The sequence below is a fragment of the Rhinolophus sinicus genome, chromosome 16 (assembly GCF_057876585.1).
Source record: "Rhinolophus sinicus isolate RSI-liver-muscle chromosome 16, RSI-T2T, whole genome shotgun sequence".
Taxonomy (NCBI): Eukaryota; Metazoa; Chordata; class Mammalia; order Chiroptera; family Rhinolophidae; genus Rhinolophus; species Rhinolophus sinicus.
In genome coordinates this window covers 47,253,379-47,279,260 of record NC_142516.1, presented here as the reverse complement: position 1 = coordinate 47,279,260, position 25,882 = coordinate 47,253,379, and the positions used below count along the sequence as shown (strand labels likewise).

At 39.7% G+C, this 25,882-nt stretch overlaps 1 protein-coding gene and 1 pseudogene across 7 annotated transcripts in view; one reads left to right on the top strand and one right to left on the bottom strand.

Moving 5' to 3' along the window:
- CFAP95 (cilia and flagella associated protein 95) overlaps positions 1-25,882 on the top strand; it is a 138,096-nt gene that overhangs the window by 4,138 nt on the left and 108,076 nt on the right. For all 7 annotated transcript variants that reach the window (XR_016019425.1, XR_016019426.1, XR_016019424.1 and 4 more), the window contains exon 2: positions 22,417-22,525. Coding sequence is in view for 3 of the 7 variants with exons in the window: in XM_074330543.2 (XP_074186644.2) it covers positions 22,417-22,525 (109 nt within the window). In the remaining 4 variants the exon portion in view is untranslated. The remainder of the gene's footprint in view (positions 1-22,416; positions 22,526-25,882) is intronic.
- On the bottom strand, positions 14,698-15,306 carry LOC109446298 (large ribosomal subunit protein eL15 pseudogene; annotated as a pseudogene).

The window sequence follows — 25,882 nt, the reverse complement described above, 5'->3', positions numbered from 1 at the left end:
TGGGTAGAAAGAACATACACAGAAACCCAAAAGGTACTGTAGGATGGGGCCCTTTTATAACTTAGAAAGTCCCCGAGGTAAAAGACTATAGGATAGCACGAATCCATAATAAAACCAGAGCTGATTTTCACAGCCATAATCCTGGTGCAAAAGGATGACATGAAGACATGTTTGGTCACTGCTGTTAAGTGAGTTTAGAGAGGATAACATATTAGACTTCCAATTAGAATGGTGACGCATTTTAAATGGGAGCTTGTGTTTTTCCTAGTGGTTGTGCATGACTTACCAGGGACTGACAGGTCCTAAGGAGATTTTTAGTTACTATAGGACAGAGGATATTTACCCTTTAAAGAGATATTTTTATTTCTTAACTCATTCTTTAAAAAAAAATCTAAATTATAATTTCATGAGACCATTTGAGATGATGTAATAGTAGAAAAATGACATGGACATATACTCACTGTCTAGTGGGTAACAGAATTAGAAATCTGCACACAACTGAGACACATATATAAAATTTATTTTCTGAAACTGATCCTCATGGCTTTTTAACTGTTGGTTACTAGAGAAAAATTCAAATATGCCAATTAAAGGGTATCTCTGTCTCTTTGAGTTATATTAAAATAGCCTCTTTCAGTCCAGTGCCCATTCTTTCCGAGTCCTTTCTCCTCCACCCTCTACTTCCCCCACTGGCATCTGTGTGTGTACGAGAGTCTGAGGTTATGAGATATTTTGGTGGGCAAGGGGGGGGGGAGTGAGACCCCCAGATCTATGTGTGGGTCCCTTTTCTAACTCACCTCATCCATTATTCAACTTCTGTGCCTGCTGCTGGTGAATTTGTGACTAATCCCCTTGGTCTGTGGAGGACCTGACGTCTCTGCTTACAGACTCAGTTCCACTTTGGCTTTTGCTGTCACATCCCCTTGTGAGGCTTGTCCTTCCTCAGCCCCTGACTTAGGTTGGTCACACTACCGCCACTGTGGTAGGTGCACCTCCATCCCTCCAGGTGTCGGCCCTGCCGCTGGGCCCCTGACACTCAACTCCTCTCCCATGAAATGCTCTCCAGAGAGGGTGTGCATATGTCGTGGTTTGCCTAGGATAGGTTAGCTCCCATGGCCTGAGATTTAGTACAAGTACTTCTTCCACTTTCTAAAGTGATCTACTGTAAAAATATCAATTGAAAGATCACCCTGTCTGTCCCGTGTTTGGGAATTTCTGGGTTTTACTGTTCATTGAAGCTTAAGATATTTAAACCTTTATATTTGTCAACAATGCTTGACTTTCAAGGAAAAATATCTCCCTCAGCACTCAAAAACTCCATTTTGTTAGTCAGATGTTAATCAGCAACACTTTATTTTTCTTCATAGTCCTAGCACAACAGTCCTAAATCTTCCCAAGGTAAACGTGGATGCCTCTGATTTATTAAAGCAAATGTTATTTTAAAGAGTACAAAGAAAAGTACAAAGATTAATATTTAAAAATATAATCTCACTATAAGGGAGCAAAAAAAAAAAAGCCATGTGTAATGGATTCTTTTGTTAAAAAATATGTCTGTGTGCGTTGAAAAGAGACTGAAAGGACATTCACCATGTAACTAAATGTTTACTGCTGAACGGTAGATTTATGGATTATTTGTAATTTTCTGATTTTCTATTTGCCACTTTTACATTTTCCATAACGAACATGTATTATTTTCTAAAAGAAAATTACTTTTAGAAAATTAATATTATTTTCTACGTGTTTCCCTTGAAGCAAGCATTCTCTAAATGATCAGAATTTAGACACAACACTTCATCTCTTTCAGCGTCTGAGTCACTCTTCATGGTTTATTATGAGTCTTTTTAAAATATCTTTTTAATTGCTAGTTTATGTTGGATAAAAAGGATGATGCTATTCACATTCATTTGGTTTAGCCACCCTTTCTTTCTGTCTGTGTTCTAGAATGGGAGATCCCACGCCATGGTTATTTTTAATCTAGTCTTACATTCTTATTCCTCAGCACACGCACATACCCCAAAATGCTTTTGAATGTAGTAATTTTTTTTTTTGGTGGAAGCACCTTGTTTTCTGTTTTTCAAAATGAAGTCCAGGAGACTGTGCATCCTTTCGCCCTGACTACAGGTTTTTTTTTTCAATTTTATTGTCTTATGAAGTTCCAATCAAATTCTTTTTCTGAAAACTTATGGTCATAGAATTGTTGGGCCTTGACCTTTGTATGAGGTTTTGCTCCAATTAACTGGCACTGGCCAAAATAAACCAATTTTGCTTGCAAGGTGAACACTTGTAAGGCGTAGTATTACAGGCCAGGTATTTCCCTGTGTGGGTGCACTTGGATTGCTGTAGACAGGTACCTCTTCCTGAGCCATCCCTGCCCTTGGGACCATTTCCCACCAGGGCCACAGGAGCCACCAGAGCCCCCTCATCACCATAATGCTGCTGTATTCTTTCCTTCACAGACAGTCAGAGGTGCTTTTTCGCCAAGCTTTCTTTCTCTTACCTCACTGATGGTCCCTTCTGAGTAAAGATGTGGGGAGTGAGAGAGGAGGTAAGAAGAATGTGAGGCTTAGTGACATTTTGCTAAAGAGAGGTTCAGTCTATGAACAGTTTGATACCCAGGCTCAGGATTTTTAATAGCACTTGAACTAGTATTGTTAGGTAAACTCTGAGTTGGCTTGGGAAGCCACCCCATTGGTACCATTTTCTGTATGTACTGGTCAGTTGTTTGATTGCAAATGACAGAGTCTCAGCTTACACTAGCCAGAAAATCAAGAGAATGAATTAGCTCATGATGTTCATACAATGGTTGATAACCAGATAAGAAGGGTAGAGACGCAGCTCAGCTTTAGAAACACCTGGAACAAGGGATGCAAATGCAGTCAGGTCTTGCTTCCTTTTCCTCTCTCCTCCTCTTTGTGTGTTTACTTCATTGTATCATTGAAAACTACGGGAAACATGGCTGCTGCAATTCTGGAATTTATACTTTACATCCTCATCCCACAAACAAAGGTTGGTTTTAAGGTATTTTCAGTTCTGAATCTAAAAATTCCAGGTCAGATATCCATTCCTGGGCCAAGTGTCTGTTTGGGCTCATCTGACTGGGCAAGTTTAGATGGAAACATGGTAGCTCTCCAATGGCCAGGGGCAAGGTGGATCAATGCAGAAGAAAGAAGTGCTGGGCTGGCAATCCTATAGTTATCTACTAAGTTATCTACTACTTTCCATCCTATCCTAGAGATCGTTACAATATCTACTGTACAGCTAGATAGCTACTGTAGTGGAGAATAAATGACAAATTCCAAAGACCCAATTTTATAGCAAAAGTTTAGACTACAACCCATTAATATACTGGGGATTTCCTACATTGCTATTATTTTGACTTTAAACTACGTTCCCCCCAACCCCAAACCAGTATCAACCCAATGCAGCTTTAAAAAATAGGCTTTAGATGTAATGAACAAAAACCAGAAATCTTGTGTAGAGATTAGGTGAACAGATCTTTGTGGTGCTTTGGAAAAGTTAGTTCTGAAGAAACTTTACTATTGTGTTACTATATTTGATAGATACTAATCTTTTATTACTGTTTCCTTTATTTAATTTAAAATACAAATTCATTTTAATTGTTATTAGTCACATCGTGTATTTTCTTTATTTTGATTTAACTGGGTTTTGATGCATTAACAAAAATAATTAATTGGCAGAAAAATTATGTTTCTTTGTTACGAGGTTAGATCCCCAATCAGATTGTTCCCAGTTCAAAAAAAAAAATGGAAGTAATGTAATGTTGTTTATTTATTGCAAAGAATTTAGTCTCCTTTTATAGAACATGTTAGGAAGAATATTTTAAAATGACAATATATGAATGACTTATCACAAGTTTTAAATGCTTGGAAAAACACTGTGATGCTCAGCCAGGAGCCAGAAACATTAATTGAATTAATGTAAAAAAAAAAAAAAAAAAAAAAAAAGCACTTAAAAATGTGTTCCTTCTAAATAAAGAACTCTTTTTTAATAGCATTTTTCAAAAACAATACATATTTATTGAACCATTGCTCTGTTGCAAGCACTCTGCTGGGTCTGGGATTTGACAGTGAGCAAAACATCTTCCCTGCCTTTAGGAGGTCAAGATGGCAGCAAGACAGGAGTAGGGAAGGCTAACTGAACAATTACAATGCACTGTGGTACTACTTGCTGGGATTAGGGTGAGCAGCTACTCTGGGAACATCTAAGAGGAGCACTTAGGCCTGTTGGACCAGGGTAAGTTTTCTAGAGGATGCTGTTTTAGCTGGTAGGATTCATATGGAGGAGATGTCACAGTTAGTTTTTAACGGAGGGCATTACTATCCTTTTCCCAGAAAGTTTGGAAATCTGTGTGGGCATTTTTGACAAGTCATTCATGTATTTTAATTTCAAAATATTCTTCCTAACGCTTGCTATAAGCCAAAACTAAATTCTTTGCAATAAATAAATGACATGAGGTATATTATGTGAATTATTAGAAAAATTTAGTATAGGTAGATTGCATGTTTTTTATTGGACTTTTTCGTATGTTAAAGAATCCTACAATAAATATAAATATAAATAATTTGGAAAGGCTACCTCTGGTTGGTTTACACTTATATTAAAGTGAGTGTAGTGAAAATAACGTGATCCACTATAGGTCTATTGCCCCCATCCATGCCTGTGTATCTCTGACAAGTGAACACATCAAGGCCTGTCAAATGTCCTGCTAGATATTCAGGCACAAATAAGAAATTTCCTCCCACAATAAAACCATCTGGGCCTTGTATTGTTTTTTTTGTGTGTGTTTTTTTTTTTGGGTGGGGGTGACATTTTTTTTCTTTCACAACTTTATTTCTTTTTGGAAATTATCATTTTAGACTTTTATCTTTACTGAAGACAAATTTGGTCAATTGTTTTTCTTAGAAAGTATGTATGTTTTCTAGCTTTCCAAATATATTTGCGTAGAATTAAGGAATGTAGTCTTTTTCTTTTTTTAATTAGTTTCAGGTATACAAAGCTATGTAATAGTAAGACATTTACACCCCTCACAAAGTGATAACCCCCCCAATCTACTGCCCTTCTGACATTGTATACAGCTGTTGCAATACCATTGACTGTATTCCCTATGATGTACTTTACATCCCATGACCATATATTTATATATGTATATATAATATTTAATTATAGTTGACATTCAATAGTTTGATGGTTAGATCCTATTTTATCAACTTTATTAAGATATAATTCACATAGCATATAAATCACCCCTTTAAACTGTGTAATTCAACTTTAGTATTCAATTTTATTATAGTCACAGAGTTATAAATCCATCAACACAATCAATTTGGGGACATTTTTATTCCAAAAGAAATGCTGCTCCCTTTAGCTGTTGCCCCGAAATTCCCCCAGCCCTAAAGCCCTAGACAACCACTAATCTACTTTCTGTCTCTATAGATTTGTCTACACTGGGTATTTCGTATGAATAGAATGATGTAATATATAGTCCTATGTGACTGGCTTCTTTTACTTGACATAATGTAAGGTTCATCCATATTGTAGCATGTATGAGTACTTTATTATTTATTCATTTATTCATTTTTTATTTTTAAGATTTTTATTAAAAATATAGCTAACATATAATATTATATTAGTTTCAGGGGTACACCATAGTTATTTAACATTTATATACCTAAAGAAGTGATCACCATCATAAATCCAGCAACCATATGACATTGTACCATGCTGTCACAATATTACTGACTATATTCCTCATGCTGTACATTACATCCCCATGACTTACTTGTTTTATGCCTGGAAATTTGGATCTCTTATTCTCCTTCACCTTTTCCACTCCTTTAAATTTTTTCAATTATAATTGACATTTAATATTAGTTTATATTAATTTCAGGTGTACAGCATAGTGGTTAGACATTTATATGATTTAAGAAGTGATCCCCCTGATTAGTCTTGTATCCACCTGGCACTGTACATAATTATTACCATATAATTGACTATATTCCCTATGCTGTTCTTTACATCCCCATGACGATTTTGTAACTATGAATTTGTACTTCTTAATCCCTTCAACTTTTCACCCTGCCCCTCAACCCCCTCCGATCAATCACCCCAACAAATCTAGTACCACACTGACACCATATATAGTTTTACAATATTACAACTTTATTCCTTATGCTGTATATGCTATACCTTACATTCCCATAACTACTTTGTAACAACCAATTTGTACTACTTAATCCCATCCCTCTTTTCACCCACACCCCAACCTCTTTCCCATCTAGCAACCATCAAAATGTTCTCTGTATCTATGAGTGTATTTCTATTTTGTTTATTTTATTCTTTAGATTCCACATATAAGTGAAATCTCATTGCATCTGTCTTTCTCTGTCTTACACTCCACTCAGCACAGTACCCTCCATGTCCATCCATATTGCCACAGATGGCAAGAACCCATTCCCTTTCATGGCCAAACAATATTCCATTGTATATAAGTACCACCTACTCTTTATCCATTCTTCCATCAATAGACACCCAGGCTACTTCCATATCTGGGCCATTGTAAACAATGCTACAGTGAACATATGGATGCACATGTCCTCTCAAAGTAGTGTTTCGGCTTTTCTCAGATAAATAAATACCCAGAAGTGGAGTTACTGGGTCCTTCTTTGTCTCTTGTTATAGCCTTTGTTTTAAAGTCTATTTTGTCTGGGATAAGTATTGTTAACACAGCTTTTTGTTTTGTTTCCATTTTCATGAAATGACTTTTTTCATCTCTTTACTTTCTGTCTTTGCGTCTTTTTCAATCTGAAGTGAGTCTCTGGTAGGCAGAGTTTTGTTTTCTTATCCATTCAGCTCTCCTATATCTTTGGATTGGAGCATTTAATTCACTTATATTGAAAGTAATTCTTGATAGATATGTATCTATTGACATTTTATTATTCATAATTTTGATTTTTTTTCTGTCTTAAAAAAGTCCCTCTAACATCCCTTGCAATACTGGTTTGGTGATGATGAATTCCTTTAGCTTTTCTTGTCTGGGAAGCTCTTTGTCTGTTCTTTGATTTTAAATGATAGCCTGGCTTAGTATAGTAATCTTGGTTGTAGGTCCTTGCTTTTCATCACATTGAATATTTTGTGCCAATCCCTTCTGGCCTGCAAAGTTTCTGTTGAGAAATCAGCTGACAATCTTATGGTGCTCCCTTATAAGTTACTAGTTGCCTTCCTCTTGTTGCTTTTAGGTTTCTCTCTTCATATGTAACCTTTGCCATTTTAATTATAATGTGTATTGTGTGGGCCTGTTTGGTTCATCTTGTTTGGGACTCTCTGTGCTTCCTGGATTTGTATGTCTATTTCCTTTGCCAGGTTAGGAAAGTTTTTGGTCATTATTTTTTCAAGTAAGTTCTTAATCCCTTGCTTTCTCTCTTCTTCTTCTGGTACCCTTATGATGTGAATGTTCTTATGCTTGATGTTGTCCCAGAGGTCTCTTAAACTATACTCATTTTTTGGATTCTTTTATCTTTTTGCTGTTCTGATTGGGTGTTTTCTGCTACCTTGTCTTCCACATCTCTGACTCAATCCTTTGCTTCATCTAGTCTGCTGGTGATTCCTTTCAGTGCATTCTTTACTTCAGTTATTGTATTCTTCACTTCTGACTGGTTCTTTTTTATGGTCTCTGTGTCCTCTTTTATGCTTGCTATCTCTGTTTTGAAGTTCCCCCTAGGTTCCTTGAGCATCCTTATAACCAGTGTTTTGAACTCTGTCTCGGGTAGTTTGCTTGCCTCCATTTCGTTTAGGTATTTTTCTGGAGTTTTCTCCTATTCTTCCACGTGGGATGTATTTGTATTCTCATTTTGGCTGCCTCTCTGTGTTTGTTTCTATGTATTATGTAGATCTGCTATGTCTCCCAGTCTTGGCTGGGTGGCCTTATGTAGTAGGTGCCTTGTGAGGCCCTGGCACAGTCTCCCTAGTCACCTGTTCCAGATGCTCCGGGATTGTCCCTTGTGTGGGTTGTGTGTGTCCTCCTGTTAGAGTTGAGCCTTGTTTGCTATTGGCATGTCAGTGAGTGGGATTGGCCCTCAGGCTGATTGGCTGTGGGGTTTGGCCACGTCCACAGCTTATGGGCTGCTTGAGGGGGCTTATCCCACTGAGTGGGATTCAACCCAGTGGGCTTTGGTGCCTGTTGAGACTGCCCTTTGTGTGTTGCTTTTAGGGCTAATTGGTCAGTGCTCTGCTGTGGTCTGAAGCCCATGTGTTGGTTCTGGGGCCTCTTGGGAGGGGCTCCAGTGCAGGCCTAGGTCACCCACTGCCTGTGACCAGCTGGGGACTACCTTGTAGAAGCTAAAAAGCTATCTGTGGTTGTTTGCTGCCTGTGCTGAAGTTGGAGGCATGTAGGAGAGGACACACTGTGAACTGAGGACAGCTACCATCAGCACCCGGCCTGGGGTAGCTCTGCAAAAAGCCAGGATATGCAGGCCTGCTGCCACCTGCTGGCTCCCTTAAGGTTCAACCACTGATAAAGCCTCATGAGATACTCGAGTTGGGTGAGGCAGGGTGTCACAGAGTCACTAGAGTGGGAAGTTGTGGTCACCAGGTTAATGCAGGCTCTGGTTTGGTGCCAGTGCTGATCCTGGAGCTACTTAGTAAAAGTCTCAGAGCACACTGAGGCCAGTTGCTGCCCAACTGGGACCCAGGGACTCCCATAGTTTTCCAAGAAATGATGCAATGATGGTGGGGCTGGCTTATCATCAGAAAGTGCCTCCAGTGTTGGGGGAGTTGGGTAGGGTGCAGTTTCAGTGAATCAGCAGGGTGTAGCAGGGGAGCTCATCCAAACAACCAGATTCAGATTTGGCCTGTGGGGGGTGGGGGAGGTGGTCTCAACAGAAGAAAGATGGCGCCCTCCTACCGGCTGCACAGGAGGAGCACCCCCATACAGGGAAAATGGCGACTATCTTCCAGCCTTGCCCCAAAGCCATACACCTCAGTCTGCCCACCCCCAACCCCATATGCCTCCAATGCCTCCTGAGTCAGCGTCCCTCTGCCGGAGCCCAGGATGAGTGCCTGGGTGTGAGATAGTCTGTTCGAGGGCTGTTTAAGAGGACTTCTGGGTTTCCCACAGCCTTTCATCCCACCCAGATGGTTGGAATCCTTACTGCTTTTCACAGCCAGATGTGTGGACGCTTCTTGGCACCAGTACTCTGGGCTAGGAAGGCCAGTGTGGGGCTGGGGTCTCTCACTCCTTTAGGGGGAACCTCTGTGGCCAAGGTTTCCCGCCCAGTTCTCAACTGCCACATGGAGGTTTGGGGCTAACCCATTTCGTGTCTCTGCCCCTCCTACCAGTCGCGACATGGCTTCTTCTTTATACCCTTAGTTATAAAACTTCTGCAGCCAGACTTCAGATGGTTCTCCAGGTTAATTGTTCTATAATGTAGGTGTAATTTTAATGTGTTCATAGAAGGAAGCAAGCACAGTGTTTAATTACTCTGTCATCTTGGATCTCTCTGTACTTCATTTATTTTAATTGCCTAATAATATCCCATTGAATGGTTGGTATACCCCTCTATTTTTTTTTTTATCTCCCGGTGCCCTTTTCCTTAATTTTTTTAGATAAAGTTTGTCTATTTTGTTTACTTACTCATTTATTGTTTTCTAACTCATTTCATTCTGCTTTTATCTTGAATTATTCTATGACTCGGATTTCTTCCAACTTGCTCGTTCCTTTTGTTTTTGAATTAGATACTTTATTTATTTTTATTTTTTCATATTTATTGATGTAAGACTTAAAGCTTTGAATTTTTCTCTGGGTACTGCTTGGCTATATCCTAATGATTTTTATAAGTGATATTTCTATTTGGGATTTTTGAGAAATTCAACAATTTAACTTTGAATTGATCTTTGGTTCAGTACTTGTTTGATAAAATGTTTAAACATTTCCAGATTGAAGACAGATCTCTTAAAAAATGTGTTATGGATTTCTAGTTTTATTGAATTGTATTGTTATTTACATCTTTTAAGATATCCAAATATTTTTTCTTAATTTTTATGAAAGTTTTATGTGCACTTGAAATTGTATCCTTTAGGCTGGTCTCACTCTTCCCACATGCAGGCTATGTTCACCCATTTACCCAAGGAAAATGACCCAGATTACATCTAGTCACAGGTCAATGCTCTAAGATCTCCACATGCTATGCTTTAGTCTCTCTGCTAAATCTAGCTATGGCTCTACTTGGTTCAAAAACCTATAAAGTAACAAGATAAATTATTGGCCCCCTTCCTGTCCATCTACTTAATATATGGCACAATGGTGAGACAGGGACAAGATAACTGCTGTAAGTAGTCCCACTCAGAAAGAGGAAAGATGGAAGTGACAGGACTGTCATTTGTCCACAAGCATTCTTTTTTTTTTTTTTTTTTTATAAAGGCGTATGTTTAATCAAGGAAGAAAAATGTCTGTTTCTCAAGGAAAAAATTTGAAAATGTCTCATCCATTAGAAAGTAGTAACTGTTGAAAGTTGAACACTGATACAAAGGGAATATTCTAATTCAGAGAATATAAAATAAACATTTAAAATGGGGGTGGGGAGACCTGACTTTTTGCGTATTGTTTTATCCTTTCCATCCTGGGTATAGGATAAAAGAAAGCCCTTACTTGCTTGTTAGAAGAAGAAAGCATGCACTTGAAGTTCCTACTTGGCAGATGTCAGTTGAAAGCTCTGCTTATGGAATGTGCTGCAGTGTCAAACTCTGTTGGATAATTTTAGACGAATGTGTCATGTGTGACATGGAAATATGGCATGCTGTACATTAGTGATTTCCCAAGTGTTTGGATCAGGGAGTAATGCTCTGGGAAAGTGCTCTTTATCTATGAGTGTGCTCATAGAGCAGTGGGGGAAATGCTTTTGGTGGAAATTACTTTAGTCAGAAAAAGAATCCATTTACAATATGCGCCTTCCAACATCTTTCAGACAATGCATTGTATTAAAGAGGCATTTTTGATTAATGTTTTATAAACATTTTTCAGCATGACAGCTTAAAGTCCCTGTAAAATTGTCCACAAGCATTCTTAAATCCAGTCAGGCAGACATTGTTAGGGAGCCCTATACTGGTGTCAGGAATGTTCTTTGATTAGACATTGATTCTGCCTTCTGGCAGCAGCTTCCCTTTCCCATTTCTCTCTGTGGCTCTTGGCTCTGCCCATATGTGATATTTTCTATTATTCTACTTGACCACACCTGCAATGGTGTTAAGAATACTCGTATACTCTTTTGTGGGTTGTTGATCTTTCTCGGTTCATTCCCTGTTCCCAGAAGTTTGAGGGCGAAAGATATTTTAAATATTGAACAGATAAAGGATTCTAAAATGCAAACTTCTGGCTTGTTTGGAAGTACAGTTGTTAAAAATTTAGTAAGTTTTTGATTTGTTTGAATCCAGTTAGTTCCAACTGCTAGTAACCTCACTCTCCATTCTTTCTAGACAAAGTTCTCAGACTTGATGTATTTCTTTACTTTTTCTTCTCATAACATTTTGAATATCACTTTGAGACTGGTGTAGCTACAGAAATCAGAAACCCTGGGAATTTCTGTTTGGCCAGCTTCTTAAGCTGATATTTGTTCCAATGCAATTTAATTCACTGGGAGAGTCTATCAATAGGGTGAACCTTGCTGCAAGCCTGAGCTTAAATGGAACTCTGTCTCAAAAAACTCTCTCTTACTCTCTTACTGTTTGAGATCCAAAGGTTGTTGGCTCTTCTAACATTTCAAGGATCCAAATTTCTGGAATCTCTTGTTTCCCTTTATCTTCTTGTAAACCAGCCAATTTCCTGAATTTTTTTCTCTCTCCCTTTTTAAATACCTCCGCAAAAACAATTGTCAATAGAAGTTCACACACAGAACTAACAAATTGTTTTCCAATCTCTTTCCCAATCTCACTAGGTACATGATTTGACTCTTCACCTGTGGCTATCAAATGTCTGGACTTTCCTGCCTGTGATATCAGTTTCCAGTTTCCTATTCTGCCTGGCCTTTAGCCAACGCCATATATTTTAGATTTTATTACAATGGCACCTACCCTACTTCTGGTACTAATTTCTATGTTAGAATAGGCTAGGTGTAGTCCGTGATAACAAACAGCTCTAAAAAATCCCAGTGGCTTAACATGTAAAGTTTTATTTCCTGCTCACACAAAGTCTGCTATAGGTTTCTGATATCTGTGTATCTCCACATAGATACTCCTGGACTCAGGTTGATTGAGGCTCCATCATCTGGAAAGTTGTCAGTTGCTCTGGTATGAGAATTGTACAGAAGCTTTTACTGTTTTAGCCCAGAAATAGCACATATCATTTCTGCTCATATTTATTTTGTTGGCCAGAATCAGAGAGAAATGAGATACTAAGTACAGTGGGAGTAGTGAAAACCAGGATTGTCCTCGTCAAACCAAAAGGCCTCACTAACTATACAGGAGCTGAGAATTTTAACCTCTTGCATTCCCAGGAAAGCAGGAGACATAGTATTAGGGAGCACAATGTGTATCACTTATGGAAGACTTTCTTGTGAAACTCCCCTCCTAGGTGGACTCTACGATGAAACTTTTGTCTCCCTAACCCTGAAGCCATTGCCCCTGTACAGCAGTTAACAAATACCCTGAGGGAATCCGCAGATTGGGTGTTTAAAGTTCTACTGACATTGGTTACAGGCTTTCATCCACAAATTGGCCTGAAAATTTCCAATGGATTTTCAGCTCTTAAATACTTTTTCTTTTTTTTCTTTTTTTAAATTGGGGAAGAGGGAACAGGACTTTATTGGGGAACAGTGTGTACTTCCAGGACTTTTTTCCAAGTTAAGTTGTTGTCCTTTCAGTCTTAGTTGTGGAGGGCGCAGCTCAGCTCCAGGTCCAGTTGCAGTTCCTAGTTGCAGGGGGCGCAGCCCACCATCCCTTGTGGGAGTTGGACCGGTAACCTTGTGGTTGAGAGGACACACTCCAACCAACTGAGCCATCCAGGAGCTCAGCAGCAGCTCAGCTCAAGGTGCTGTGTTCAATCTTAGTTGCAGGTGGCGCTGCCCACCATCCCTTGCAGGATTCGAGGAATTGAACCGGCAACCTTGTGGTTGAGAGCCCACTGGCCCATGTGGGATTCAAACCGGCAGCCTTTCGGAGTTAGGAGCATGGAGCTCCAACCGCCTGAGCCACCGGCCGGCCCCAGCTCTTAAATACTTTTAATGTGTTGGAATTAAACATATATATATTCTAGCATTTTTCCATTGTGTTCAGTGGAAGAGTTGTGTGCATATTCACAAAAATGTAATTTGGTTGGCATTGTGAGAGTTCCCAACTCTGGGCAATATCATTACTGAGATTTCTTGCTACTGCCTGTTATCTCAACTTCTTCCAGTTGTCTTTGACTGGATCTTGGCTGCTTATGGTAACCCTTGCACGTGATGTAATCTGGGGATTATAACTTCTGATTTTGCCAAAGATTTAATTTGCTTATAATTCTTCCTTTTCCTTTGCTGTGTTTGAGCGATTTCTAGAAAGAAAAGGGGAAAATACTGATTTGTGTAGCTATGTTCAGAATGGAAGACTATTTTAACTCTAAATTCCATTCATGAAGAAAGGCTTGTTCATTTGTTTCTAATGTGAATGAAACAAATTGCTTTGAAACCAAAGAAATTTGTATTATCTACTTAATATGCAATTGCTCATACATTCACAGAAGTGTGCATTAAAATGGGCCTCACATAATATAATCTTTTGATGTTATTCTAGAGTAATTAATTCAAATTATTTAAGCCAGTAATATTAAAACTATAGAAATAGGAGCTAGCACAGGTAATTAGGTGTTTGCTTTTTGTTTTGGAGTGGGGCAAACTGGTCTTCATGCAACTCATGCCAGATATACTGTCAAGGTGTTCTTGGAACTACAGGAAGTACTAGTATGTAATAGACTTTAAAAACTCTGACTTTCAAGAGCCATCCATGTTGTAGCAGATGGCAGTGTTTCATATTTTCCTATGGCTGAGTAGTATTCCAGTGTATATATGTACCACATCTTCTAAGCAAAATAAATCAGACTAAAAAAAAATAAGCACCATATGATTTCACTCATATGTTAGCTATAAAACAGAAAGCAACAGATGAACAAATAAAACAACCAACCAAAAATCTCATAAACACAGACAACAGTATTGTGGTTAACGGAAGGGAATGGAGGAGCTAGAAAATGGTAAAGAGGGTCAAATATATGGTGACAGAGACTTGACTTTGAGTGGTGAACACACAATGCAATACATAGATGATGTATTATAGAATTGTACACTTGAAACTTACATAATCTTATTAACCAATATCACCCCAATAAATTTAATTAAAAAAACCTCTATTTCTCCTTCACAGAATTTATTTTACACCTGTTATACAAAACAGCATTTTAAACACTGACATATAAATTCCCTAATAAGATAAAGCGAGGACAAAAGTGTTTATCTTATGAGAAACAAGGTATACCATCACTTACACGTACAGTCTTCAATCACTGTTGCACTTTAACTTTCCTAATTTGATAATACATTCATGAAACAATCTGCAGACAACTAGTTTTAATAGACACATAAATTAAAGAACACTTTTAAGCAGATGTGACTGTCCTTAATTGTTTATTAGGTAAGAATATTACCAACATTACTGGTGTTAGTGGTAATGGTGGAGCTGGAGAATATTATACCTTCTCCAAGCTGCACAGCAAGAACCCTCACTAATATGGTGGAACTTGTGGTGCTTCAAGGCCATGGCTCTTGAAGCCTGCAGATATCAGCCCTTGCATCTCCCCGTGAGTGTGGACTGGTTTGGTGATCCACTGGGTATCAATATTCCGTCTGACAGCATTATGGAATGGATCAATGAGGATAACCTCAAAGAATTTGTATGTGGAATCTTCACCAACCCAGTAAGAATTCAGGACTCTCAGAGCCACACAGTGGCGTCTAGCTCACTCCTCAGCAAAAGACTGAAGGCTTTGAGCAAACTTTAGCTGATTAAAACTGTGATGGACAGGCTTGCCATAGTTCGCACATTTATGAACTGGGCATTTGCAGCTACCACCGAGCACACGAATCCAATATATGCCATAACCTTGCTTGGCCTTGTATCCAAGCCTGCGTGCTTTATTGGGCCAGTTGGGGTGTGTGTGTGTGTGGGGGGGTCCCTGTGGAGCGCAGAAAGCTGGCGGTACTGCAAGCAGTGCACCCTGAGAAGGAAGCACATTACATTGGACTGCTTCTTCCCCCATAGCTCTTGGATGTACTTGGTTCTAGCGTCCATCTTGCTTATCTGTTGGCTGTGGCCAGAAAGAAAGGAAAGAGCCTTTCTCCTACAGTCCCTTTCGGGCTCCTCCAAACCCGGACTCTATTTAGCCCTACTCTTCCACCACCAGCATGTCTTTAATCAGTCAACATACGCTGTTTCTGGAGGAGAGGATCAAAGAACCCCTAAGAAGTATCGTAGGATTTGAAGATAATTAAGATCCAGTTGTCTGAAGATAGGGCAAGAAAATTCTTACCCTGGTTTGACGAGGACGGTCCTGGTTTTCACCGCTCCCAGGGTACTTAGTACCTCATTTCTCTCTAAAAATGTCCCAGGTGGGATAATCAATTATAGTGTTACCCTATTTAATACATATCCCTTCAGTTGTTTTCATGGTCATGTGTTCAGCAGTTAATCAGACTGACAACATTTATTTCATGTTTAAACTGTTAAGATAGGTAAAACCTCCAAGTGCAGAATTCCTTTTGTTTCCTCCCAATATCTTCCATAGGGCCTCCTGTTTTTGAAGATTTTTTTAAATAAAGAATATTCACAGTAATGATTGGTCTTAGTTACCGGCCACTTAATATATGTTGAGTGAAGAAAATGACTTCACTTATTTGCCTCCATCAAATGGTTTTTCTTTTGAGTGCAGTTTAGACTTCAAGTTCTGTGGTTTCATGGTTATAGATGCACAAATCACATACAGCATGAGACACATTGAAAAACAAAGTCTGTCTTCATAACTTTGAAATGTCACAATACCTCCCAAGGACATAGGATTTTTCTTATAATTCTGCAAATGCATCTAAAAGTCTCCATTTGTCAGTTTGATGAATGTGCCACCAAATAACACTACCTTATCATGTAAATCATTTGTGTATGAAATCTTTAAAGAAGATTGCCAAATGTTTCTTTGCAGACTTTGATTTTATTGGTTTTGTGCTCTAATGTGTCAGGAGACATAGCTGACTCTTGAGGGTTATTTTCTTTTAAAGTCCTAGATAGCAGATGATTATAAAACCTAATAGCAAAGGTATCTTGCTCTTCTCATTTGGGTTAGATTTACATCAGAAAATGTAATGGCTGAAAGAGTAGTTGTGAATTACATTAATAATTCTAAAATTTAAAATTAATATATTCTGCCATCTGGCGACTTAACTAAACATTTTTAACATCTTTGAAATTTGCAGAGAAAATGTGTCTCTCATCAACTAACCAGAAGCTAGAATTCAGCTCAGATTTTCATTGTTCTCATGTTAGATATTGCTCAGATTCAAACTCCCTTTGCAATCAGTGTTATGCATATGTATGTTGACAGTTTTCCCATTCAGCAAGTAGATTTATAATTCCTCCTGGGACAAGCTTTGGCTGCAAAAGACTAGCATCTCTAGATGCACAATTAGTCCTATTTATGTGTGCTTTTGCAGAGTGAGCTGGGATACTCTTTATTTTTATGGACACGTTTGAAAGCTGTTGGTCTCAGCATTTAAATTAAGATGACAAAAACAAAATGTAAGAACATTTATTCAATCAGTCATTTAAGATCAATGAGCATTTACAATGTGTTAGACTATGCTAGGCACTGAGATCACAAAGATGAATAAAAAATAAGCCCTGTGTCTAAGAAGCTCTTAGTCTAATGAGAAGGCAGATTCATTAATGGATAATTATAAAACAATGTGAAAGGCAGAGCAGTGATATTGGTTTCTTTGCAACCCCCGAGCTTGCCTCCCCCACATAGACATGGGGCCACAGAAACCCTCCCGTGTAACTTGATCCCCTTCCCTCTGAGGCGTATCCTGTGGCTGAACCCCACCCTGTCCTGCACTGACTGCTGGGGCGGCCTCAGGAAAGCTGACGATCTCAGCTGAGTATGCTCCGGACTCGAGTTTCTTCAGCCCTGCAACTCACTTGAGGATTTGTATATATATATTCAAAGGGGGCTTACAGGTCTGGTTTGATGTGGAATCATCCAACTTCTTATGGTAGGAAGCTCAAGCTCTCAAAGGACCCCAGATATGGACCTATAAGGGTTGACAAGTGTAGTCAAGAGGTTGACAAGACATGAATTGGGACTATGTTAGGCCTGAGGAGACAGGAAGAACAGTATCTAGAACAGGGGTGTCCAAACTTTTTTCAACGTTTTTCACCAAGGGCCATATGCGGTAAAATACACAAACAGCCAGGCCACTCACTCGAGGTGAAGTACGTATTGCCTCACCTGGTTTGTTTAAGTAAACTAAATATGTTTTTAGAATTTGCTGCGGGCTGATAAAAAATGGATCGTGGGCCGCAGTTGGCCCATGGGCCGCAGTTTGGACACCCCTGATCTAGAAGATTCAGATGATGGTGGGAACTTGTATACCAACTGGGTATGTTGGGCATTGGCCCAGCATGGGACCTGCACGAACTGTCTTTGGTCTACTAGATTCATTGAACTTGACCTTCTTTACATCAGTCTAAGTAGCATTTTTGACAACAGGGTAATGATTCCCAGCTCCTTTTTCTACAGTTGACAGCTCTGATCCTGTCCTGTCAGCCCTTTCCCCATTCCTAATTCTATTCATACTCATACTATTTCTACCACAGTAGAGAAAGCAAATTTCATCTCTTATAATTTAGGATATCTTCCATAAAGATCTGTCATGTAAAGATATAGCCAAATCAGTCCGCTCTGGGCTTGATAGAGCAAGGCTGTCAGCAGAAGCAAGGCTGCTTGTTAAGGAAGATTCTGGCCCTGCTGGCAGGAAGCCCTATGAGCCCTCCTGCTCCTGGCAAAAATGTCAGCCAGCACCTGACAGCCTGCAATCGAAGACCCAGCTCTTCCTTCAGTCAGCAGCATGGAATACCTGCATTCAAGCTGCTTTGGCCTTGAACTGACTGCTGACCAGCTGCTGTCAAATTCATGTCTGGGCAAATTACTATCTGCAGGAGCCAATCTGTAGCCTAGTCCAGTACTGAACATTGATGACCTTTTTGCTAATCCAAGATGATGTACAAGCTGTAAAGACATGTACATTTTTTGTATAGACAAGTGTATTCCCTTTCAAGGAATCAGATTATTTTTACCTATCGTTGGTATTAGAGGTCTTCTTATTAATAGGCGATAGATCGTTATTTTTAATGATCCCGTGAAAACAAAAAGTTGTCAGTTTTATGTTGGTTCTACAAATTGTGAGGGAAAGTTTTGCTGCTGCCTTCAACTCTCAGGTTTGGGAACCACTGATCTAAGAGTCTGGTATGCAACCGTACTCTAGAGCTTTCTTAACCTCAGCTCTATTGATATTTTAGGCCAAATATTTCTTTGTTGTGAGAGTTGTCCTGTGCATTGTAGGATATAATCAGCATCTTTGGCCTTTACCCACTAGGTGCCAGTAACAACCCACCCCACCCAGATGCAACAACTGAAAATGTTGCATCTGGGTGGGGTGGGTGGGGGCTGTGCTAAAAACGTTTGAAAGTTATTGTTCCAGAGACATTGTAAATTTTATTTTATTACGTTTTATTTTTTTCCTCCTAAATTATTTTTATTGCAGTAAATGACAAGTCATGGCAAGTTACATGGTGACCACAAATAAACGCAGGTAGCAAGGAGAACAAGGTTATATAAAGTATGTATTTATTATACTTTGATTATTTTTATGTCACAAAGATGCTGAAAGGCTTAATTTGTATTGATGAAGTATTTAAAAATACCCAACTAAAACATTTGTAGATAGATAGAATATTATTACACATAACAATATTTTGCATTTATATGTCACTTTTCACTTGAGACGCTCAATTCATTGATTCATTCCTTTCCTCAGCATATATATGATTTTCAGTTCATCTTGGGCAAATTGAGGCACAAGCCAATGTTCACCTGACATAATACAAAGTCATGGAATTAATTAGGTTACTCCTTTCCTTTATAATACCCTAATCATTTTTACTATATTTTTATATGTATAGTAAATATACAATTAGTATACAATAAATATGCTATATTTAAAAATATAAAAATATATTTAGTATGTAATAATTCTTTTGTATTTTATATATTACTTTACATCTTTTATCATTTTTTTCATGTATATTTCTCTTTGCAAGGCTGGCAGCCTCTTGGAAGTAGAGACAGATCTTCAGCTGTGTCTCTCTCAGAGCCTGCAGACTGTGGGCACATCATTTGTGGGCAGCCTGCTGGCATTAGGGAATGCCAGTTGCATTAGCTCAGTCCTCCGAAGAAACACTTATAGATTCATGTTTTCAATGCTGGGCTTTTGGCTACTATCTGAGATTGCTATAAGGAAAGGAACATAGCTATATCTTTTGTAATAATCTAGTTATAATACAACTTAAAATATATGGTGGGCTAGTCAGAGCTGCCTTCCCACTCTCACAGGCCCTAATTATCTTTGCCCTCATGGGCTCCTCCCACCTTTAAAAAAATTAAAAATGATAGCTTATGAATGCGTTGGTATGAATTTGGATACAATCCTAGCTGGATTATATTCTTCTTTTTCTGATTTAGAGAATAATTAAAACATTCTCTGGGCCCCTAAGAGCATCACAAGCCCTGGGCCCTGGGCCTATGGTGTCCAATACAGAGATGGGCCATGGGGATAATACATTGAAATGTTTCCTCTTCATTCCTATGCTCCTAGGGAGCTATTCTGGTTTTATGGCCTCAGGGAAGAATGACCTAGCAGGCAACAAGAGCCAGACTCTTGATTTTGGGTTTCAAGCACTTGGACCTTAGGATGAACCATACATTTGGAAGAATAGATGAAGAGTGGGGCTACCTTGCCCCATAGTAGATGAAGAGTTCATGGACTAAAGATGGAGGAGGCCGGAGAAGTTGAGAATGTGTGGATTTGTCCCAGATCCCAAATTTGAATTAAGACTAGGGAAATGCTGGAGCAGATGGGACCTGTTGCTACCTAGCCCTCTATTTGTACAGTAGTGCCTGTGGAGCTGTTGAAGGTCGGGACTCCTGTGTCCCCCAATCGCAGTACGGTTGGGGATACAAAATATGGTCTGCTTGGTGGGCCAGGCAAACAGTCCAGGAACAGCGTCAGGGTTTCCAGGAACCTGGGTGGAGAGGGACACAAGAAGGATTTTTGGTGGCACAGTGCCAGTCTACACAAGCATCTGTGCGGCGGCACCAGGAGAGCGTAGCAGAGATCTGCATGGATCCATCATGGAAAACCACAGATGCCGCCAAGGAAAGACAATGACAACAAAGATGGATTCTTGGCATCGAGGCACCACACAAATCTTTTACAGCTGGAAGGAATCCAGAATTGACCAAGATTAAGGTTTTCCACCTAGAAAAATGAGAGCTTGGAGAAAAGTTACATTATAGAAAAACTAAGTTTCAATTCTTGTATTCCAGAATTTTTTGAAATCCAGTTAGTATTCACTGTACATAGATGTTCATGGTGCTTTACAGTATTTGAAGGACCTTCTGCCTTTATTTTTTTTTCATTTTAATTCCTTTAAAAATCTTAAAGAAGTATTGGTATTATTTTTGTCCTCATTTTACACACGTGAACATGGAAGCACACAAAGGTTAAATAGCTTGCCTAAGGTCACACAGCTAAGACCTGGCTTGGCAATGACTCAAACCCATGGCCTTATTCACTCTACCACTGCCAGTTCTTGATGTTGTTCAATATCCCCCCTAAGGACGTAAGTGAGAGCTTCCTGTCAGGGTCTCAAAAAATGCTGGTGTGGTACCAGAATGCTTTTAGTTATTTTACACTTTAACACTCAGAAGGGATGCAGGCAAGAGGACTCACACCCTGGAGCTCTGCCACTCCTCCCTGGGCTCCCTGTCTGCTGTGTTCTCAGAGGTGCGGAGGCAAGGTTGTCATCGAATGCAGTGCAGAGCCGAGATGAAGTGGTGAGGGGTCAGGTCCTCAAGGACCTCCTAGTTTGGATGCTGGGTGCCCCATCCAGGTAGAGTGGATGCTGTTCTGCTTCCATAGCCGTGACCACACTCAGCACGTTGTATATTTTCCTTGCTTAATTTTCTGTGTCTTCTTGCCACACTGTGAACAACTGAGGGCAGGGACTGCATCAGGCTTGCTTGCCATTGCATCCCCTGCACCTAGTAAAATGCCTGGCATGTAGTAGATACTCAAAAACACATGCTGTTGGGGCGGCTGGTTAGCTCGGTTGGTTAGAGCATGGTTGCCGGTTCGATCCGTGCCTGGGCCACTGTAGGCTGCACCCTCCACAACTTGATTGAAACACCTACTTGACTTGGAGCTGATGGGTCCTGGAAAAATACACTTAAAATAAATTTTAAAAAAAGTTTTAAATATACATGCTGAATGAAGGAACAAATGAAGGGATGTATGGATAGCTGAATTCTTGGGTATCTCAGGGATCCTAGCCCTGTCTCCCTTAATAGCAGTGCCCCTTCTGGTAGGTGGTTGGGTTTAGCTTCCTTTATTTCACTCAAGAAAGTTTTATGAAAATAGCTACTTCACCTCCTTTTCCCTTCCCTGTCCCCAAGTCGCTCCTTTATTATCATTTCTAACCAGTCTTTCACTCAAGATGTTTGGAATATTTTTTTCCTCTCCCATCTACATGTTTTAAAAACCGTGTTTTTTTTCCCTAGCTTATGTTTAATTGTCAGTTTCCTTTAGACCCTCTTTAGAAGCAGGAGCCCATGTTATAAATTCATATGAGTAAATATTGTGGCTATCATTTTGAAAAAAAAATACAATTAAAATTCATAGTAGAAAAAATTTCTAAAATGGCAAGTTGCCTTTCTAAGATATTACCATGTCTTATTTTAAAATTTACTTTTGGTAATTAACCTACGTTATTAAATAAGATTCACTTCATTGGAGTCACAGAATAATTGCTGTGTTTGGTATGTATGGTTTCTGTGATCTTAGTTTTATCACATGTGCCAAGTTGTTTTTAGGAAGTAGCTTCAGTATGACTCAAAAAGAGATGGAAAATATGTTATGTGTCAGACATTCAGCAAATCTATCATTAACATAATGTCACAAATACAGTAAAATTTCATTGTAATTAAAAAATTTTAAATGCAATACATGATAAATGAGATTTATCTCCTAACCGTTTCTTAATTTTTTTCTTCAGGCACCGTGACAGAGAAGCTTATCCCAAAGATTATGATATAGAGGGTCCTGAGGAAATAAAAAAACTGTGTAATTCAACATATGGGAGACTTGGAACTGACGAACCCCCAGTAAGTAGTTGCCGCTAATTTCTTTAAGTCTGGAATCTTCCTCCTTATGAAAAATGAAAAAGTAAAGGGAGGAGCACTTTGTCAGTGTCACCTGTCTTTGCTGTTAGTTACTAAGGCAGATGACTTAGTTGTCATGTGGCTCAGCGACCTCACCTGTAAAATGTGCACATGTCCTAAGGCCATCAGGAAAATTAAATGAGATCAAGCAAATAAAGTGCTTAACTCAGTGCCTGGCACATAGCAGAGGCTCAAGAAATTATTACTGTTGTTATGATGCTGTCACTGCAGCTGCTAGATGCCTCCTTTAACCTTCACAATAACCCTGTGAAGTAGGTATTATTCACAGGTATAACCCTGTGAAGTAGGAAGATCTCCGTCTTATAGATGGCTAGAAACTTCTACAGGTTAAGCAGCTTACTCAAAGTCATACAGCTCGGGAGTGGAAGAGTGAGAGTTTGAACCTAGGTCTTTGATTTCAAGTCTTTTGTACTTGTCTGAAGGTGGTGGATTTGTGAGTAATGAAAACGTGCTACTAATAACCTTGTAACACGTGTATGACACAGTTATGAAAAGAATATTCATTGCGTAAGTAATTCGTATTTGAATTGTTGTGAGTTGGTTACTGCTTGGCTTTTAGGTTTCTACCCAATCAGCATGAGTCAGGCAAGAGCTCAACTCCCCAAAGGCCCCCAAATTGTACAAAACTAAGAGCTTTGGGGCTAGTTGAAGACTCAATTCAGCCTCCTAGGATGGCCTTGGGGCCTGAAGAGCTGGCAATTTGACAAGGGCAGATATGAATGTGTTGGGAAGACTGGGTTTGTATCATATTCTGCCCCCAAAGACTGAGCTAGTCTGAAATAGGGCAGTCCTAGGAAGATCCATAATTCTACATTAGAAATGGATCTAGAAGATTCTTCATTCTCCAGGGTGATGGGAATAATAAATTAGCTTATCAGGGCCCGTTCCATTTCCTTCCATCCTTCTACAGTTGTAATGGTCTGAGAGTAATAAGGATAGTATGAAAAATGGGGATTTATTACACAGATACAACTGCCTGGATATGAAACCAAGAACCTTACAAGATCCAAAATAGCAAGACAGCCTGTCTATCGCTATCATCTCTATCTCTATCTGTATCTCTATCTGTATCTCTATCTCTCTTTAGCTCTCTCTGCTTGCACAAACACACTCTCTTGCCATCTCTGTTTTTCTCTGCTCAGTTGTCCTCTTGCCCCACAGCTCAAATTTCAGGGGCATTCTGATGGTTTCCTCAGTTTCCATCCTACCCTCTTGCCTTTGAACCACGCAGCCTCAGTGGTCATTAGCCAGCACATGGATGGGGCTCTCAAGTCTGATGTCCAACTCAGTCAGTAGTCACCCTGCCCCACTCCCCCAAACCCAGCATAACCTTGCTTTCTTGAGCACAAAACTGGTCAGGACAAGATGTTGGGCAAGGCAGGCACTGCCTGGCATGCACTTAGAGTCTTGGATCCCTTAAACACATTTATGTTTAATTCTTAAATGAAAATGTTCTTGGTCTCTGTGTTGTTGGAGGAAATGAGATGAAGTGAAATATGAGATGTAGGAACCTCAAACATTCATTTTTTATATTCTGTGCATTATAGTCGTCAAGCCTCAGATTTAATAGAGGATGTATCAAGATATTAACCCTCTCTATGACTTTTGCTCATGGTCCTTGAAACCTTGTCCTTCCTCTACCAGGTTTGCAGTATGTATTAGACAGGAAGGAAAATAGACCAAGGGGTCATTATTTCTCAGGAAACTGCTATTCTCATATCTTAATAGTAAATTATATTTTTCTCTGTAGATTTGTTTTGTATATAAAGCACTCGTTTATCCATCATTTTTCTTGCTCAACTCAACAAAGTTATGAAGTTGACAGAAAAGACATTATACCAGTTCTAAACCTAGATTCACTGATTTTAAATGACTCAACCAAGGTCCCAGGTATAAAAAGGGGAGGATATAGGCCCAGAGCCTCCATATGTTCATGTGTCAGGTGGGATGCAGGATGTGTCAGAGGATGGGTACATACCTCTCCCTCTTATCATAGAGTTTTGACAGAGGCCTAAATACTAGAACACTCTTTTTTTTGTTGTTGTGTTTTTAAGGAGGGCGCAGCTCACAGTAGCCCATGTGGGGATCGAACCGGCAACCTTGGTGTTATTAGCACCATGCTCTAACCAGCTGAGCTACCCGGCCACTCCAGAACACTCTTGATATTTGGCAAGAACCACGTGTCCTAAAGCAGGTTGCTGGACCACCTATGCAGGACCTCTAAGAGATTCTAAACTAGGTTAGACCAGTCTGAGTGCTTATGTTCTTGAAAGAAGATTTATTTAGTTGTAGGTTGCATGGCCCTCCTTCCATAGTTGAGAGGCGTTTCAAGGGAACCACTCAGAGAGATAATAGGTGTGTCCTCAAATTTAGAAGACATAGGGCCCAGGTATATGACATGATTGAGAACCTAATGGTGAGAGGTCATGCCTGGTCTGGCAGAGCAGAGAGAGAGAGGGAGCAGGCAGCCCTTGGAGTGGAGATGGTGGTCAAGGATGTATGAGTGTATGGGTTTACCCATGGGTCCGTTGCAGAGAATTTGCCAAAGCACTCTTGAAAGGGCAACGTAGCAGGGGGCAAAGAGACTCAATATAAGACACCCACCAGATACCTAAGGCTCAGGAAGAAGCATAACAATCAACCAGGAGGAGGAGAACCTTTACCTGCTTCCAGCAAGCTGCAGTTGGAGGTCCTTGTAAGAGAGACTCTGGAAACAATTACAAATGTGCCCCATGAGAGGAGTCCGTTTTGAATGTCCTCCAAGGCCAGGGCCGCCAGCACAGGACAAGAGCATATGGCCATTTAAAATGATGCCTTTTAATCCCATCTCTCCCCATCAGCCAGGCCTGGGAGGGAGGGCCCTGTGAGAGGGGGCAGGTAAAAGAGAGAAGCCTGGAAGGGAAACAGCAGGGGACCAAGGCCCCACCCATGTTTAGGCCTAAAGCAGCACTGAGCTGGGAAGGTGAGAACCTTAAATCTAATACACTTAGAAGCTTTGATTACTTCACTGGACTGGAAAATTTCGTAACTGAAATGAGATCTTTCTTGAGATTGAGGGGCCCAGGAAAGCTATGGGACTTGCTTAAATTTTCCATTAAGCCAAAGGAAAGAACTAGCTCTCCAAGTGGGAGGGAAGAGGCAGCTTGATTAAAATGAAGTTGCTTTATGATCACATCCTATTGATGAAATAGGATCAATTCAAGGAGATGATTACATGAACAGTGTCTCATTTCATCGTCTGGACAACTCTCCAAGCAGGTACCACATGTGACCCTCATT